At 61.3% G+C, this 16,593-nt stretch overlaps 1 protein-coding gene across 1 annotated transcript; it reads right to left on the minus strand.

Moving 5' to 3' along the window:
• Window positions 1–923: 923 nt before the first annotated feature.
• On the minus strand, window positions 924–14,101 carry CCND1 (cyclin D1). The gene is made up of 5 exons (XM_019415259.2): window positions 13,704–14,101; window positions 11,926–12,141; window positions 11,235–11,394; window positions 7,006–7,154; window positions 924–4,409 (listed from the first exon to the last, which is right to left on the minus strand). Exons 1-5 carry the CDS (start codon window positions 13,899–13,901, stop codon window positions 4,245–4,247), a joined length of 888 nt encoding a protein of 295 aa, XP_019270804.1. The 5' UTR covers window positions 13,902–14,101; the 3' UTR covers window positions 924–4,244.
• Between the last annotated feature and the right edge of the window lie 2,492 nt (window positions 14,102–16,593).

The raw sequence follows: 16,593 nt of genomic DNA on the forward strand, positions 1-16,593 counted from the left end.
GGGCTGGTATACAGCAGGAGCCTCATAAAGGCCACGGCGAACTGATCTGATAAGGAGCGCTATCCTTGGCAAGTGAACCAGCTTCCCTCCTGAGCAGTCACGAGCCCGACAGCCCCGGGGTGGGTGACACGTTGGGGACCTCAGACTCCAAGAAGAGACCCGGGCCCCATGGCGGGGCCCAAGGCCCGCTGACGCCTCCCCAGTCCGCTCCCCGCCTCCACCTGGGCTGGAAACGAGGCCGGCCACGTGCATCCGAAGCCAAGGCGGACGTCACAGGTGTCCGCTGGGCCTCCCAGGTCACTAGGTCCGTGTGAAAGGCCACCGGCCTGCGGCCCAAACACGCGCGCTGTGCTCTTCTCCCTGAGCTGGGGGCGCCTCAGGACCGTGATTCACCAAAAGCAAACACCAGTTTGCGCCAGAGGAGGGTTAGTGAATGCCGGCTTGTTTATTTTCCTATCTGCAGATAGCCTGGGAGGGGGCTGGCGGAGCGTGGGCCGGGAACCAGCCCTGAGCCGCCTGCAAAGACACTGACCAGCCGCTCTCCAGGGCTCCACCCTGGGGTCCCAGCGGCCCCTCCCACCGCATGCCCCCGTCTGGACTTCCTTCCTCCCAGCCGAGAGCATCACTTACTCCCCTCTGGGTCACCGGGGGACCTCTGGCAATGTTGGGTTCTGGCCGTGACACCTGGGGACTGTCCCGCCATCTGTTGGGAAGAGGCCAGGGACACGGCTAAATACCGCACAGTGCACAGGGCGGCCCCCACCTCCACGACAGGAGGACGTGGCCCCAGATGTGGACGGCTGCAAGGTGTGAACCCCCGTGCCCAGTCCGGGAACCGGCCGCTTGGGCACCTGTTCGTCAGCACCGGCCCCACCCCGGCCCTGGCTCCCTGCCCACCCCAGGAAACAGACAGACACGGCACCGGGGTTTTACCAATTTTATTTCTAGACTTTTCACGTTTGTCTTTTGTTTTCTGCTGGCAACGTGCCGGTTACACGTCTGTGCTGGGAAACGCCGTAGGGTGCAACCGAAATACACACAGACCACAGCTGCCCACCCGCCAAGAGACCCTCACAGACTTGCTGGTCACAGGACAGACCCCGCCGTGCTCCCCGGACCGGCCACGGCCTTCGAGCACACACGACGTTCACACCCCCCCACCAGGACCGACCGTCCCTCAAGGGCCCCGTTTGGTTCAGACACAGAGATGCCGCAGCCAGAAGGGTTGAGGTAAGCGGAGGCAGTGCTCCTGCAGGGGCGGGGCGGGGCGGGGCGGGTTCGGGGCCTGCCAGTGGCCTGGGAGCACACAGGCTGACCCCGCTGGGGCAGGGGCCGCAGATGGTGCAAATCCTTGGAGTCGAGCAGCGTGCCAGGCGACACGGGACCACGGCACTGTTAGCTGGCCTCACTGAGGCTTGGAGTCCTTTGACATTAGCATCACGCTGTACTGAAGAGAGCAACACACAGAAAACGCGGGTACAGAATGACAGATGCCACACGGCCGGAGCTGTAACCCGGTCCCGAAGCCGCTCTGAGCGTCCAGAATGACGGAGCCCCGCAGCGCAGCACCACGCGGCACGTTAGGACACACTCGTCACAATAATTATAATAATGCAACTTTCATAGCTACACGCAAAGAACGACGCGGCTGTAAGAACCACAGTGGTGGTACGTCCCAGGTCAGGAGGGCAGCCCAGCATCACAGGCGCAGGGAGGAGGAGGCGGACGTGACCCGGGCCTCGGGGATGCCGGGCTGCGCGCACGAACGCGGCCCGGAGCCCATCCCGCCGGGCCCGTTTGGGGACCCCGTCCGCGTGTCTGTTCGCCGAAGCAGGAGGCCGCGGGCCAGACGGGGCCTGACCGCCTGGTCTACACATGGCTAAGAGAAGCATGAGGTATCGTGAAACAGGAACCTTTTTGGAATAGAGCAGTAATCACATTAAGTCAAAATTGATCACATAAAAAAAAAAATCTACAAAAAAAGAAAAAGGCATCCTTAATACATTTTTCTATGAGAAAATTAAAACTAGAACATGGCAGTATATGACATCGTAAAACAAAACAAAACAAACTGATCCTCCAATAGCAGCAAAACAATGTGAAAGAGACACAGAAAAGCAACGTGAATCTGTTTCCAAACCGGGTGCTGGGAAGTCATCGGTAGCAGCGAATCAGGAAGCGGAGCGGCAGCCTGCCCGTCGCGTGGTCCCCGCCCTCAGCCCTCCGCGCACACGCACCTCGCGCCCTCGCCAAGCACCAGCCCTGGGCTCTCGCTACCTCCCGACACTCCCTACGCAGTCGTTACAAAAAAGGTACACAGCCAAGATGTGCAAATTGTCTACGGGTTGCTAACCTTTCTTAAAAGGAGGGGACAAGGGGACAAGAATGTGGGGGGGGGGGGCTGAACTGGTTTCGAGTACCCTAATTTTCCGCCTAACTGATGCCTCTCGGATCGGGTTCCCGCCCTGGGAACCCAACGGCACAATCCATGCTGTGTTTTTCTTTTTCTCAGGACTTTTGTTCTCTCTCCTATAAAAAAGGACCTAACGGTTATACACTGTGTGAAACCCTTAACACCAAAGGCAGAAAGTTGTGTGTGTGTGTGTGTGTGTGTGTGTGTGTGTGTTTAAATCAAGGGGAGATTACATTACTTTATAAATCATACTGGCCTTACGAACATCCTCTGCAATAAATATTCTTTTTAGCCTTAACTATAAATTATATATTTTAGTGTTTCAAAACCTTCCTAACCCTTAAACTACGCCTTCTCGAGGTAAACCTTTAAAGGCCCCTACTCTCAAACACCAGTTGGCACCAAAGGATTCCTAAACTTACGCTACCCTACAGAGAAAGAAACGCATCATCCTGGCAATGTAAGAATGCACTTCTTGACTGGAAGCTCGCCTTCGAGAACACCCCCTCTCGCTAACTCCACAGTGACATGCGCTTGCCTCACAATCCCGTCTGCACCCAAGTACGTGAATATTCCCAAACCATTCCATTAAGAAACTGCCCCCCCCCCTCCACACACAACATAAACAGAGAGATTCGTTGAAAGTGCTTTGAAATGGAATGGTTCTAGAATATCGAGAAGGAAAAAATGGTTCTAGAGCACCGGAGAGGAAAAATGGTTCTAGAGCTTAACGTTAAACAGGAAAAAGAGTTCTAGAATGTTAAAGAGGAGAAATGGTTCTAGAATATTGAAGAGGGAAAATGGTTCTAGAATATTGAGAAGGGGGGGGGGGGGCGGAAAGGAGCCGTGGATTTCACCTGGATGTGAGCAGGCTGTGGGTCTGTGGGGTGAGAAACCGGCATCTCCTAACAGGCCACTACAAAAATATGAAGATTATAAAAATAGAATATATTACGTCGCGGTTGCGGGTTCTCTTTTACGGTAGCGCAGGCCAGGAGTCGGAGCTGGATTTCTGCGGCCGCCGGTGCCCCGGCCACCCGCCCCGGGTCGGGCCACAGGCGGAGGGAGGGTCAGCACGCGGCCGTGCTGAGCTCTACGCTACGCTAACCGAGGTTACGCCAGCCACTGACAGGTGAGGAGGTTACGCGCCTACCTACGGGATAAAATGAACGCGCACAAATGACTTACTCATAAAGTGACTACATGCCCAAGCAAGCGAGTTGTGGGACGCCTAGAACCGCCTTAAAGCTGTGCTCCTTCAGAACAGCACACGAACACGTTTGCTACCTACGACCCTCTTCCGCTTCAGAAATGGTTTCTTGGCTTTTCTCTCGTTTTTACCGTGTTTTCATGCTTTTCTTTCTTTTTTTTTTTTTTTTTTGCCGTCGTTTTGTTTCAAACACAGAAAGAATCAAATCTAATCCTCCCCTGCAGACTTGTTCCTTGTGTTAATGCCTATCCTTACGACACAGAGACACAAACACGTTCGCATACGACCTAGTTGATTATGGGGTATAAGATTCTCTATTTTTGTAGCACAGCCTCCCCCCCACCCCCTCCCCCCAGCTCAGGGTTATGCAAATACTATTTTTTTTTCTCTCCTTTTTTTTTTTCTTTTCTTTTTTTTTTTTTTTTTAAAGACAGCTTCTTGGATACTTTTTTTTTCTTTTGCTTATGTCAGAGACGGAAGGGAGAAAGAGCAAAGGAAAAAAACCGACAGTAAAGGAGAAGGAAGCTTTCCCTTCTGGTCGTGACCGGTCCTGGCGAGGAGCGGTCCTGTCCAGGGAGCACCCCGGGGCCGGCCCCTCCCGCGCCGCGCACAGCGCGCCCCTCAAATGTTCACGTCTCGAACGTCGGTGGGTGTGCAGGCCAGGTCGGCCTCCTCCTCCTCCTCCTCCTCCTCCGCCGCCTTGGGGTCTAGGCTCTGCTGCTGGGCCTGGCGCAGGCTGGACTCCAGCAGGGCCTCGATCTGCTCCTGGCACGCCCGGAGGCAGTCCTGGCCAGACGGGAGACAGGGAGACAGGGGGTGCTCAGAAGGGGGCCTGTGGCCAAGGCCCTCCTGCAAACGCCAAGACCTGGACCACCTTGTGAAAGTGAGGCTAATCTAAGGCACTGCCTCCCCGCAGTCGGGTGGAACCCCAGGACCCACCGGCATGGGCTCTGCTTGGCCCCCGGCTGCCCCGGCCTGAGGAGCCCCCGTGCTTCCCGGGCTACGGAGTCCCCACTCGGGTCCGAAGGCCCCGGAGGCCACAGGGCTGCCGGCTGTCTCCCGTGCCCACCTGGTGCCTCCCTGGCCTGTCCCGAGCGCCCCCCTCTCCACCCCAGGACCCTGGCCCCCCGCTGGAATCCCTCTGCCAGGCTCTCATCCTGGCTCCCTGTTCCCACCAGCCCGAACTCAGCGCTATTTGACCCAGGACAGAGAGGCCCTCTGAGCCCTGCTTTTGAGACTTAACCTCTGCCGTGTCAGCCCCTGCGGTGAACCCAGCCTTCCGAGATGAATGGCTGTCAGAAGCGTTAGGCCGTGCATGACTGAGAATGAGCGTTGGGTGGCCCCGGGGGGACTCGGACCCTCTATCCCCCTCTGTCTTCACCCGCTTGGCCTGCACCCTGGGAGACACGCTGGCCTGGCCCAGCGTGCACCCCCGCAATCCCGCAGCCCTCCTCTGCCAGCAATCACCCCGAGTTCTCGATGCCCAAGAAGGGATCTTGGGGAGTCCGGGGCTTCTCGTGGTCTCGTGGTGGCCGGTCTGCCCGCAGCTCAAAAGTGCAGGTGTCAGGCTTTGTCCCAACCCTGGGACCCTGGGACCCTGGGACCCTGGGATGCCACACTGGGGCTTCTGTTCTGGAAGCAGGTAGTCTCTGGTCCAGCCCGGAAGACAGATCCGAGCCTTTCCCCAGAGGAACAGGTGCACCGCGGGCCCACCTGGGGAGGGTGCTGTGAAACGGGTGTCCAGCGCCCCAGAGAAGGGGATCCAGCCAGCAAAGCTTCCGAGCGAACCCTGGGGGACCTGCCACATTTACGGAGCCATACGCTTCTGCGCGGAGGGCTCTCCTACACCACCGGTTCAGTATTTGTCGTGGCTGGTGAGGAAAGCGGTGTAGGTGCAAAAAGCCAGTTTTACGGATGAGGAAACTGAGGCTCGAAAGGCCTGGTGTTGGACCCAGGGCAGAGGGAGGCAGCGAGGGACTTGTTTCCTCCTCGCAGCCAGCAGCCTCGGCCCAGAAGAGCCGCCTCTGGCAGCCGGGAGCCAGCTCGGAGCAAGGGCAGACGCGGCTCATGCCCCAGGAAGACGCGGGGCCCCGCCCGCCACCCAGTGTTTTCCGGACGTTTGTCGCCGGGTGACCAGACTAGCGAATTGCAGCCTCAACCGATTTCTCCCCCGTCCGTCAGCTGAGATCTTGTTTCAGATCTAATTGACACGATCTCTATGCAAATAAGGGGTCGTGCAGTGATTTCCTACAACTGTCTGTGCCCAGCACCGTCTGTGGGGTCTCTCTCTGAAGGGGAGAGGCAGGGGTCATCTTTCCAGGACACCCCATCCCTCTGGGGGCCCAGGAAGCACTGAGACTGAGGGAGCCCCCCCCCCAAACCCCCACCGCCTCCGGGAGCTGCCTGCTCCCAACAGGGAGATGAGCAGGCATGCCGCCTCCTCCAGGCAGCCGGCAGTGCTGGGCAGCGGACGGGCAAGCTTCTGCCCCGCAGCCCGGCTTTTCTTCCCCAAATCATGCGGGGAGGTGGCAGCCGCTAGGGCCCACGATGGAGCCTCCAGGCACTCGAGGGTGGGCCACCAGAAGGCAGCCCGCGTCCGAGCCAGACCCGGACCGGGGTCAGGGCGGTCACTGGCTCCCATAAGGCACGCCCAGCAGGGCCGAGGGCTGACCTGTCATCCTCGCTGGTCTAATCTGGTAAAGGCCACAAACCCTTGTAATTGTTATTTTCACTCTTTCTTTTAAGACAAAAACGGAATCGGGAAGAAAACAATGGCATTTGTAAGCAGGAAGGACACCACGGACTCCGGCTCGGGCTGTAATAGCACCAGGCACTCAAAAAGGGCCGTAAAACACAAGGTTGTCTCCACGGGCCTTTGTTGCGTCTGGAGACCTCACAGGAGCCCTTTTAAAGCCTCCATTTATGAGCCATCCGCATTGTTGCACAGACAAAGCTGGACGGGGCCACAGCTCCACATGCCATTAGGGCACGGATCATTGACGGGCTTGCCTTGTGGCCCCGCTCCCTGGACGGCTCACCGGGAGGGGTTTATGGCTCCTGCCTGCTCCTGGGAAACCTGAGGACCCTCCTGGCCTGCCAGCAAGTACTGCGAGATGCTTCTCCTTCCAAAGGGGCCCCAGGAGGGTGGGGTGAGGCCGGCACCCGGTCAGCCTGGGGCCAGAGCTCTGTATGACCAGGTCCCTTGCGTCTGAGCACAGGGCACCCCCCCGCCCTCCCCCATCACGTTTGGGGGCCTTGGCATGAGCCATGGCCTTTCCCATCAAGGAACTGGCTTTGGACCCCCGGGTGCTAGAAGTTTCTAGTACCCGGTGCTGAGCAGGCCAGCCAAGCCAGCGTAGGAGCGGCGCAACTGATGGCTTACCGCGTCGCACTTGATCACTTTGGAGAGGAACCGGGTGAGGCGCGGATAGGACAGGAAGCTGTTGGAGCTTCCCAGGGGCAGGCCTTGCACCGCGGCCAGCACGCTCCCCGCTGCCACCATGGAAGGCGGGTTGGAAATGAACTTCACGTCTGCAGAAGAGAGGGAGAGAGGCGAGGGGCTGTGAGCGGGTGGCGGCGGGGAGGGGGGCCTCCACGGGACCCCGTGGTCCCACCAGCCCCGCATCAGGGTGTGGAGGCCGGGAGAGCACAAGCCGGGCCTGGAGTGCACCCAGCTGGAGCTGGGACACCGGCAGAGAACAAACCGCCAAGGCCTGCGGGGAGGGGCGTCGCTATACTGGAGCCCTGGGAACGTGTTGCTTATTCACATTCTAAAAGGTGACAAACCTACAAGGGAGAAGGCATGCTGCGGGGCCACAGGGACTGGAGTCGGCCCGCCAGGCCTCCAGGGACCCAGCCTGTACTCTCGGAGGGGTGCACCTGTCTCACCTTCCCCAGGGCAGCCCTCTGGGCATGTGCAGGGGGCAGTAGTCAGTGGTCCCGCAGTGGTGGCCTTGGATGCTTATCCTCTGTGTATCTCCCTCCTGGGACCTGGCGTTACCTCATTACTCCACCCGCCAGCACGCCGTCCCTCTGCCCCAGGCACAGCTCAGCGAGGGCGGAACCCCTGCCTTTGCTCCGAGGGTGAGGCCAGCACTCGCCACACTTGTTACGGAAAGGTGGGAAAGCAGGAAGGATGTTTAAGCAGCCACGTGGTGCCCCGTGGGCTGCCGTTCTGTGACACAGAGCCAGGAATTCTTGGTGGGGGAGGCCACCGAGTTCCGAATCTCGATCAGGTGGCTCAGCCCCTTTGCCTCATCTTACACGCATGGGGCACAGGACCGGGCTGGGTGAGCTGAGCGTGAAAGGAGGGGACCTCGTGGGCCAGGGTGCGTGTCCCCAGCAGCCTAGCTGAGGCTTCATCCTGGGAGGAGACATCAGGCTGTACCGTTGCCAGCAAAGCAGGCTGGGGAAGAAAGGAGCCACCCTGGAGGGGGAACAGAGCCCGCTGCCGGGCACCGTGGAAACTTGAAAAAGAAATACCTAACAAGGCCCGCCCCCCTCTTTCCCTCTTTAAATGGGAGCATTTCCAGGGCGCCTGGATGGCTCAGTCGGTTAAGCGTCCGACTTTGGCCTAGGTCATGATCTTGCAATTTGTGAGTTTGTGAACTTGTGAGCCCCACGTCAGGCTCTGTGCCAACAGCTCGGAGCCTGGAGCCTGCTTCCGATTCTGTGTCTCCCTCTCTCTCTGCCCCTCCCCTGCTCGTGCTGTCTCTCTCTGTCTCTCAAAAACAAATAAATGTTAAAAAAAATTTTTAAAGGAAAAATATATTAAATAAACGGGAGCATTTCCACCCAGTCTGTGAGCGGAGAGCCATGAATGAAAAGCTTGTCATTGAGGCACATCAGGGCTGCAGGAGCCCCTGGGTGGCTCAGTCGGTTAAGCATCGACTTCGGCTCAGGTCGTGATCTCCCAGTTCCCAAGTTCGAGCCCTGCATCAGGCTTTCTGCTGTCAGTGCGGAGCCTGCTTGGGATCCCCTGTCCCCCCCCCCCCCCCGTCTCCCCCTCCCCTGCTCACACGCGTGCTCTCAAAAATAAACATTAAAAAAAAGTTGCTGCAGTCCCAGCAACAATTTGGTTGGAGCTCGAGACTCCCGTCCAAGACGGATGGTGTAACAGGGGGAGGGCTCGCTCCTGAAGCCCACGTCCCCACTGAAGCGTATGTGTGCGTTTGCGGTGTGGGGCTTATGTGTGTAGATAAGGAATGTGTGTGTGTGTGTGTGTGTGTGTGTGTGTGTGTGCGCATGCGCGCACGGCGGCGCAGGGCTTACATATGTAGGTAAGGAACAACCTGACTATATCATCCAACACTTCGACTCGGCGCCCAGTGCAAAGAGCCTGGGGCAGCCGCTGGGGCTGTGTGGGTTTGCTGACCCTTGCTCAGACCCACCCGCTAGACTCGATTTTTCTGTCCGCTTCCAACACCACCTGTAGTTTCTTTACCCAGCCCACTGCGATTCTCCGGAAGGCTCTAGTGCACACACAGGCATATACGTTAACAGAAAACCCACCGCGGTGCGGGGGATACGTGCACATCTGCAGATACGCGGGAGGCCCAGTTTGCAGGCACACACAGCACGGAGAGCAGAGTCCCCCCCCCTCACGGCACCGTTCAGCGGCACCCTTGCCCCATGGAGGACAAAAACATCTTTGGGGGCCTTTGCTTACACTTCCCCCTCACGCCAGTCTGTTTCTGTTTCTGAGCTGCCATTGCGTTACTCCAGAGAGAGCGGTCCCCTCGTGACCAAGGGCCCGGCTGCGCCTCGGCTATGTTGCAACCGTGCAGGTGAGGATTTGGACCGAGAATCTTTCCAAGGAGGGACGTGGACGGGCAGGTGACCCTCTCCTCCCCCGGTCGCCTGTCTCCCGCGGTGGGGGGCGGGGGGGGCCCGCCCTGGAGGTAATGCACGTGAAAAGCTGTCGCAGCCAGCCAGCCATCGCCGCACCTTCCCTCCGGGTGGACCCCAGGCACCGGGGCCTGGGATGCACCCTGTAGGCCCCAGGTTGGGGGCGGGGGGTGGTGGTGCTGGCCGGGCATGGTCTCAGAGGCCCCGCGTGCTTACGCACGGCGGCCCGCGGCAGCTGGACAGCCAGCACCAAAGCGCGTTTACGGCCTCCGCACCAGGCTCGCTCGCCTCACTGCCCGTGCCCCACGAGGGCTCCACACCCCACTTCCGCGGGGTTCTGGGAGAGGGGAAACTCCAGGCTGCCCCAGCCATCCTGGGGGGGGAGGGTGTACAAGAACCGTTCCTCGCATGATCTCCAGGAAACTTTGCCATTTCTCTGAACCACTTTCAGCTCCTTAAAAGGCTGCCTGGAAGTCTCCGGAGGCCTCTCTCTTCTGAGGCGCCCCAGCCAGAGAACGCCTCCCTGCCTGCTTGAGGGGCTGGCCCCCGGAGGCCGAGGGGACGGCCCGCGGGAGGCTCCCTACCCCTGCCAGAGGGCTGGAGCCACCACCCCGCAGATCCGTCGGGGCCCACGGTGTGCCCCCCCACTCCCCTTGCTTGGAAGGGCTCAGAGGAGGGGTTCGTGCCTCGTGCAGGAGGACGAGCAGGGTGGAGAAGCCGGCAGACTCTCGCCTGACCCGGAAATCCCAGCCACCAGAGCACCCGGACAGCGGGAGGGTGCCGGGAGATGTCGGAACAGGGGCTCTACCCGCTCCCGGGCAGGGAGTGAAAGAGGCCAACCTCCCCCCTTTGATGTCGCGTGGCCCACAGACTGGGGGAGCCCCACACGACGTGGCAGCTGAGGCCTGACCCGGGGCAGAGGTGGCCCCGTGTGGAGCTGGCTGGGGTGAGGACGTGGGTCCCCAGGCAGGGTTCTCCAGGTCTGCTGGGCCCAGTCCACGTGATCAGAGGGAGAAAGAAAGGGGTCGGCGTCAGGGTCAGGGCCCGGGGGAGACAAGGCAACACCGGGCGCGAGTCTGCGCGCGTCTGCCTGCCCTGACTTCTGAACGGCTGGCTGTCCCAGGGCCCGGGCCAGGGCAGTGTCAGGCAGGGGCCTCCAGGGACCATCCAGAGCCCTGCCGGGGGGGAGAAGACTGGCCCCCTGCTGCCAACCATGGCGGCCCAAGCCCGGGCCGATCTGAAGCCCCTCCCAGGGCTCAGCTGAGCCCAGCCGGCCCGAGGCACCCCTGGCGGGGCCTCTGGCGGCCAAGCTGTGCTGCTGGCCGCCCCCGCACGAGGGCTGCTGCTGGCCGCCCAGAGCACGTGGTGCAGGCACCGCGGGCCAGCACTCCCCACCCCTGTAGGCGCCCCTGGCAGGTGGCCCAGCCCGGGAGAGGCCAGAAGGGGGCCCCTTGAGGACATGGGGAAGGACTAGTGTGTGTGTGTGTGTGTGTGTTGGGGGGGGCGGGAGGACGGGAGTGGGGAGGCAGGCTGGGCAGCCGAGGTCAACCTCTCTCAGCATGGAGTGGCCGCGGCCTGGTCACCCACCCACACCCATCCCCGAGGCGCTGCATGGTGGCCGTGGCCAGCCTCCGCTGCCCGACCCCAGGAGGGCACCCCCCCCCCCCAGCCCATCTAGCCCCAGCGCACAGCCCAAGGAAGGAAGAGGAGCCCCTGTGAGAGGCCCCCCGGGAGACCGGGGCCAGCAGGACCCAGCTGCCCTACCTGTGGCACAGAGGGCGACGAAGGTCTGCGCGTGCTTCCGGATGATCTGTTTGTTCTCCTCGGCCACGGGCATTTTGGAGAGGAAGTGCTCGATGAAATCGTGCGGGGTCATCGCGGCCAGGTTCCACTTGAGCTTGTTCACCAGGAGCAGCTCCATTTGCTGTGAACGTGGGGTGACCCAGGGTAAAGAGAGGTGCAGGGGCAGCCCCTGCCCCTCCCCTCCGTGGGGCACGGCCCAGGAGAGAAGGGACAAGGGATGCTGGGGGCCCAGGAGGTGGGGGAGAGCAGGCCATCCCCAAAGAGGTCCCAAAAGACAAAGTGACGTGGAAAAAAAGGCCCACCGTTCCCAGGTCGGGCCAAAAAATGACCCCCACCTGGGACGCAAGACCTGGTAGCCAGCGCGGGCCGCCAGCGTCGTCGCCGCTAGAGGGCGCGCGCCGCCCACTTTTCGGCCGCGCTAGGGGCGCAGACGAGTGGGAGTCGGAGCGACCGCGAGCGGTGGGGCGCCGCAGCTGGGGGGCGGCGGGGGTCCCCGCCCGCTCCTCGAGGGGGGCCCCACCGAGCGGCCGCCCGCCCACGGGGCATAGCGCGTGTCGGCGGCCCGCGGGGCCTCCTGCCCTCTGCACCTCCCCCACCCCCGGGGTCCTGGGGGTCCTGGGGCGTCGGTGGGCGGTGGGGGGTCCCAGGTTACCAGCAGCTCGTCGGGCCGGATGGAGTTGTCAGTGTAGATGCACAGCTTCTCGGCCGTCAGCGGAATGGTCTCCTTCATCTTGGAGGCCACGAACATGCAGGTGGCCCCCAGCAGCTGCAGGCGGCTCTTTTTCACGGGCTCCAGCGACAGGAAGCGGTCCAGGTAGTTCATGGCCAGCGGGAAGACCTCTTCCTCGCACTTCTGCTCCTCACAGACCTGCCGGGGCACGGGGGCCGTGACCGCCGCCGCCGCCGGGCCCCCTCCGCGGAGACCCCGCGGTCCCCCCCACCCCCACCCCCACCGGGCTCGCGCTGGGGCTACGGGTCGTCCCGAGCGCGCGGCGGGTCGGGGCAGGGGGCGGCAGAAGCGGCGGCTGCCGCGCCCCCCTCCCCGGCGTGTCCCCAGTGCCCACCCTCCCCGAAACTGAAAGGGAAAGTCCCAGCGAGGCTGGCACGGTGGGGGCGGGTGTGGGCACGGCTGGCGGCGTGCGCCGCGCGCGGGCGGCCGGCCCCGGGGACCCCGGCCCGCGTGGGTGCTCCGGGGACCGCCGGGCCGGGGCTCGCTCCAAATGGGGTGCGGGGCCGCGGGGCGGGCCGCGGGGCCGGGCGCCGCGCTCACAGCGCCTGCGAGACACAAAGGTGGCGTCCCAGGCCGCCGCGCCGCATTTCCCCAGACGTCATCTTTTCAAAAAATATTTAAAAATATTAAAAAAATAACTGGGTACATAAAAAACCCCTGAAAATGACCCTCGGACGGCCCTTTACCCAGGCCGGGGGTCTAGAGCTCGTTGCAGACTCCGGGGAGAGCCCCAGGAATTCAAACTCGGTGGCCCCCCCTTCCCCCTGGGCGCGGGCGCCGTTTCCCTCTCGCAAGGGCACCACGCCGCACTTTCAAAAATTATTTTAAAATATCTGCGGGTCCCCTGGGCGCCCACCGGAGACCTGGAAATGTGCCCCGGGCCGCCGGCTTGCTCCAGGCAGGTCCCCCAAGCCGAGACCCCTGCAGACCGGGGTCAATCCCCAGCGTCTTGGGGGCCACGCGACCTTGCAGCTCGGCGTGCTCTCCGGCCCAGGCTGGCCGTGCGGGGCGCCCCGGGACTCGCAGCTTGAACAAAGGGGCCCCTCTTCCCGAGCGGGGTCCCCCCCAAGCTGCCCGCGCTCCGTCCCCGCGCCCCTCCCTCCGGTTCCCGGCGGCCGCGCGGCCCCTCGCGGCGGCCCCAGCGCCTCGCCGGCCGCTCCCCGCCCCCACCCTGCCCCCAATTATTAATAAACACTTTTGCTTTGCAATAAAAGAACAAAGATGGCGCATAATACTGGCACGAGCGGCCCTTGCATACGTGTCCGTGGATATTAATTTAAAAATCAAATCTATGCCCCCTCCCCCTGGAGCAGGCGGCTCGCGGCCGTGCAGGCAGAGAGGAGGCGAGGGGGCTCGGGCGCAGGCAGGGGCCACAAAGGGCGCCCAGGCCGCCGGCCCGCACCCTCGAGCCAACGGGGGTGCCCCTGGCATTGGCTTTCCCCGAAGGGGACCCCTCCCCGACCGCTCCATCCCCACCCCCCGCCAGGATAGGGAATCTCAATCGACCCCACCCCCACCTCCTCCCCGTTCAAAAAATACCCACAATATCTATATATTGTGAAAATGCGGTTTCTAGCAACACCCCGGCAAACTTCAAAGTTGAGGTGGGAGAGAAGGGAGGGAGACGAGCGGCAAAGAAATGTGGGTTTGGGCAACAAGTTGCAGGAAAGGTCCTAAGAAAGCGGCCCGAAGCCCCGCACCTCCAGCATCCAGGTGGCCACGATCTTCCGCATGGACGGCAGGATCTCCTTCTGCACACACTTGAAGTAGGACACCGAGGGCGCGCAGGTCTCCTCCGCCTTGAGCATGGCCCGCAGCACCCGGTCGTTGAGGAGGTTGGCATCGGGGTACGCCCGGCGGATGGTCTCCACCTCGCAGCATAAGAGTTGGTGTGCCATGGCTGGGGCTCTGCTGGGCGGCCTGGGGACGGCGGTGGGTCCCGGGTCGGTCCGCGCTCGGCTTTAGCTCCCGCTGTCCCGCGCTCCCTCGAGCTCGTCTGCCCCTCGCCGGAGCGCGCGGACGCTGCTGCTCGCTGCTACTGCGCCGACAGCCCTCTGGAGGCTCCAGGACTTTGCAACTTCCAACAAAACTCCCCTGTAGTCCGTGTGACGTTACTGTTGTTAAGCAGAGATCAAAGCCGGGCAGAGAATGGGAGCGGGCGGGGGGGAGGGGGGGCGGGCGCAGGGGGAGGGGGCGCGGGCTCCGAGCGCCGGGGAGCGGAGAGGGGCAGAGCCCAAAAGCCATCCCGGAGGCGCCGCGCCTGCCCCGCGGCGGAGTTGCCCCCGAAGCCTGGTTTTCATAGAAATGCAAATCGCCCGAGGCTGCCTTTCTCCCCGCCGGGGAAGAGGGGTGCAAGGGTGTCTGCCCTCCCCGTGTGGGTCCCCTGGGATTTGGGGAGTGGGTGGAGGTGGCTTTGCAGGGGGGACAACGGGGGGGGGGCGGGCCACACGCAGCCAGGGGAGAGCGCATGGGGGGGGGGGCGGACTCTGGGGCCCGGCGACACCCTATACACGAGCCGGGAGAATGGGCGCATTTCCGAAAACGCCACGAGGGCACCCACGGGCGGACAGGCGGCCAAGGAATCTCAGCGTCTACATCTTCTTTCATTTTCATTAACACGTGTAAATTTCAGGAACCATTTAGCATTCAGGGACGCGGAGCAGAGTCCGCGACCCTGGTGGAGGCTTCATTCCCGCGCCAGGGGGGGTCGTTGCAAATGCCCGAAGGGGTATCCCTAAACCCTAAAGGGATTTCAGCCTAGCATGAGCTCGCTCAAAAAATAAAATAAATAAAATAAATGCCCGAAAATTCCAGCAGCAGCCCAAGATGGTGGCCAGCATTTCCTTCATCCTGTCCTCCTCGCCTGGGGGATCTGCGAGTTGGCTCCCTACCTTGACCAGTACATCCTTTTAGGGATCCCCAATCTCCCCAGCCCCCCACCCCCGTCCCGGCAATTTAACAGCTAGAAAAACACCCCGGATGGAAGGCTGCGAAAACAAGTTGTCTCTGTCCTGCCTCATTTTTTAATTAAAAATAAATTAAATGGCTGGAAATATTAGTCGCGTCTCTGTGACAAGACCACCGGAAGCTTCCTAATCGGTTTTGCTGGGGGGTGTGGACACCTCTGCACCTTTTACAATCAGCCCTGGGCTGCATTCGTGAGCCTGTGGGGGGATGGCAGGGGCTGGCAAAAATTAGAACAATTCCAAGTTAAAGAAATGGGTGTACTGATCTGGTTTTAAACAAAATCTATACGTATTTGTGGTTATACCAGAGGGAACCCAATGTTATCGCTAAACTAAGAGATATACAAAAGAACACAGAAAAGTGGTCTTGAAAAAGTTTTTAAGATTTAGTCTTCTTCGGTTGCTTTTTTTTTTTTTTTTTTAATAAAAGGACATTTTGCCCTGTCTTAACTTTTAAAAAAAGTTTTTACACTACCTGCCCCCACTTAAGAAAACTGTCCATTTACTTCCCTCTGGACATAGTGGAGCGTCATCAAACCGTCGTATCCTCTTAGCAGTAAAGGCTCAAAAAATACGGATGAAAAAGCCCCCTCCCCTTCGCCAAGGGCACACGCAGCAAGACAGGACCCCCCCCCCCCCCCACTTCCAGGGCTGATTCTTCCCGCTCCCCCTCCCCCGCCGGGTATTAGGGTTACGAATATTCCGGGTCCAGGAGGGTAATTACCCCCGGCTCACGCCTCGTAAGCGGTGGGTGGCCCGAGCGGGGAGCGCCCACCGCCGTGTCCCCCTCCCCGGGCACCCACGCTCGCCTTGGCCCCGGGCACGCCGGTGCCTCGCAGCAGCAGCCCGCGCACGAGGGCGGCCCGACTGCTTTTTCATTCATAAAATCCCGACCGGGCGGCTGCCCCGATGATTTATGGGGCTGCGCGCTCTCACCGGGCCGCTTCTGCCCCGGGGGGCGAGGGGACCGAGCCCCGCGAGCGCCTCGGTCCGGTCCGGCCCGGGGCGGCGGGCGACGGCGAGGGGCAGCGGGTCATAAAGAGGCTCGCCCACTACGGCTAAACGGGCTCCGGGTCCGGGAGGGAGCTTCCCCCTAACCCGGGAGAAAGACAGAGGAAACTGGAATTAGCATGAGCCAATGGGGGCGCGGCGCTGTTACTAGGCGGACCGGGCAGATCTCGACTAGGAACTTCGTTGATTTCCCCGCTCAGGGACGGGCGCAAAAGTGCAAGCCCGGCCGGCGAGCGTGAAGAGCCGTCCAGGAACCCGCGGGGGAGGCGCAGGAATTTGGGGCCTGGCGGGGAACGCCAGCGGCCCAGCCCCCACCCCGGGGAGCCCAGAAACGCGTCCCTGGGGCTGCAGAGGGGGCCGACAGCTCCGGGCCCTTAAGGGCGGCCGCTTCTAGGAGAGCCGAGGGCGCGTTTTTATTTTAATGTGTGTGTGTGTGTGTGTGTGTGTGTGTCCCAAAGAGAAAAGCAACTTAAAAAAAAAAAAAAACAACACTTTTCTGTTGCAGTTTAATTTTGCACTGCCTTTAAAAAACCCCACCACGAAGCAGGAACTGCGAGTCCTGGGCTCATTTAAAGTGCTCTGCGCTTATTTCTCGGTGACTATTTGGAGACAA

This window comes from Panthera pardus, unplaced genomic scaffold (genome assembly GCF_024362965.1).
Source record: "Panthera pardus isolate Hobbes unplaced genomic scaffold, ASM2436296v1 HiC_scaffold_12, whole genome shotgun sequence".
NCBI classification, from domain to species: domain Eukaryota; kingdom Metazoa; phylum Chordata; class Mammalia; order Carnivora; family Felidae; genus Panthera; species Panthera pardus.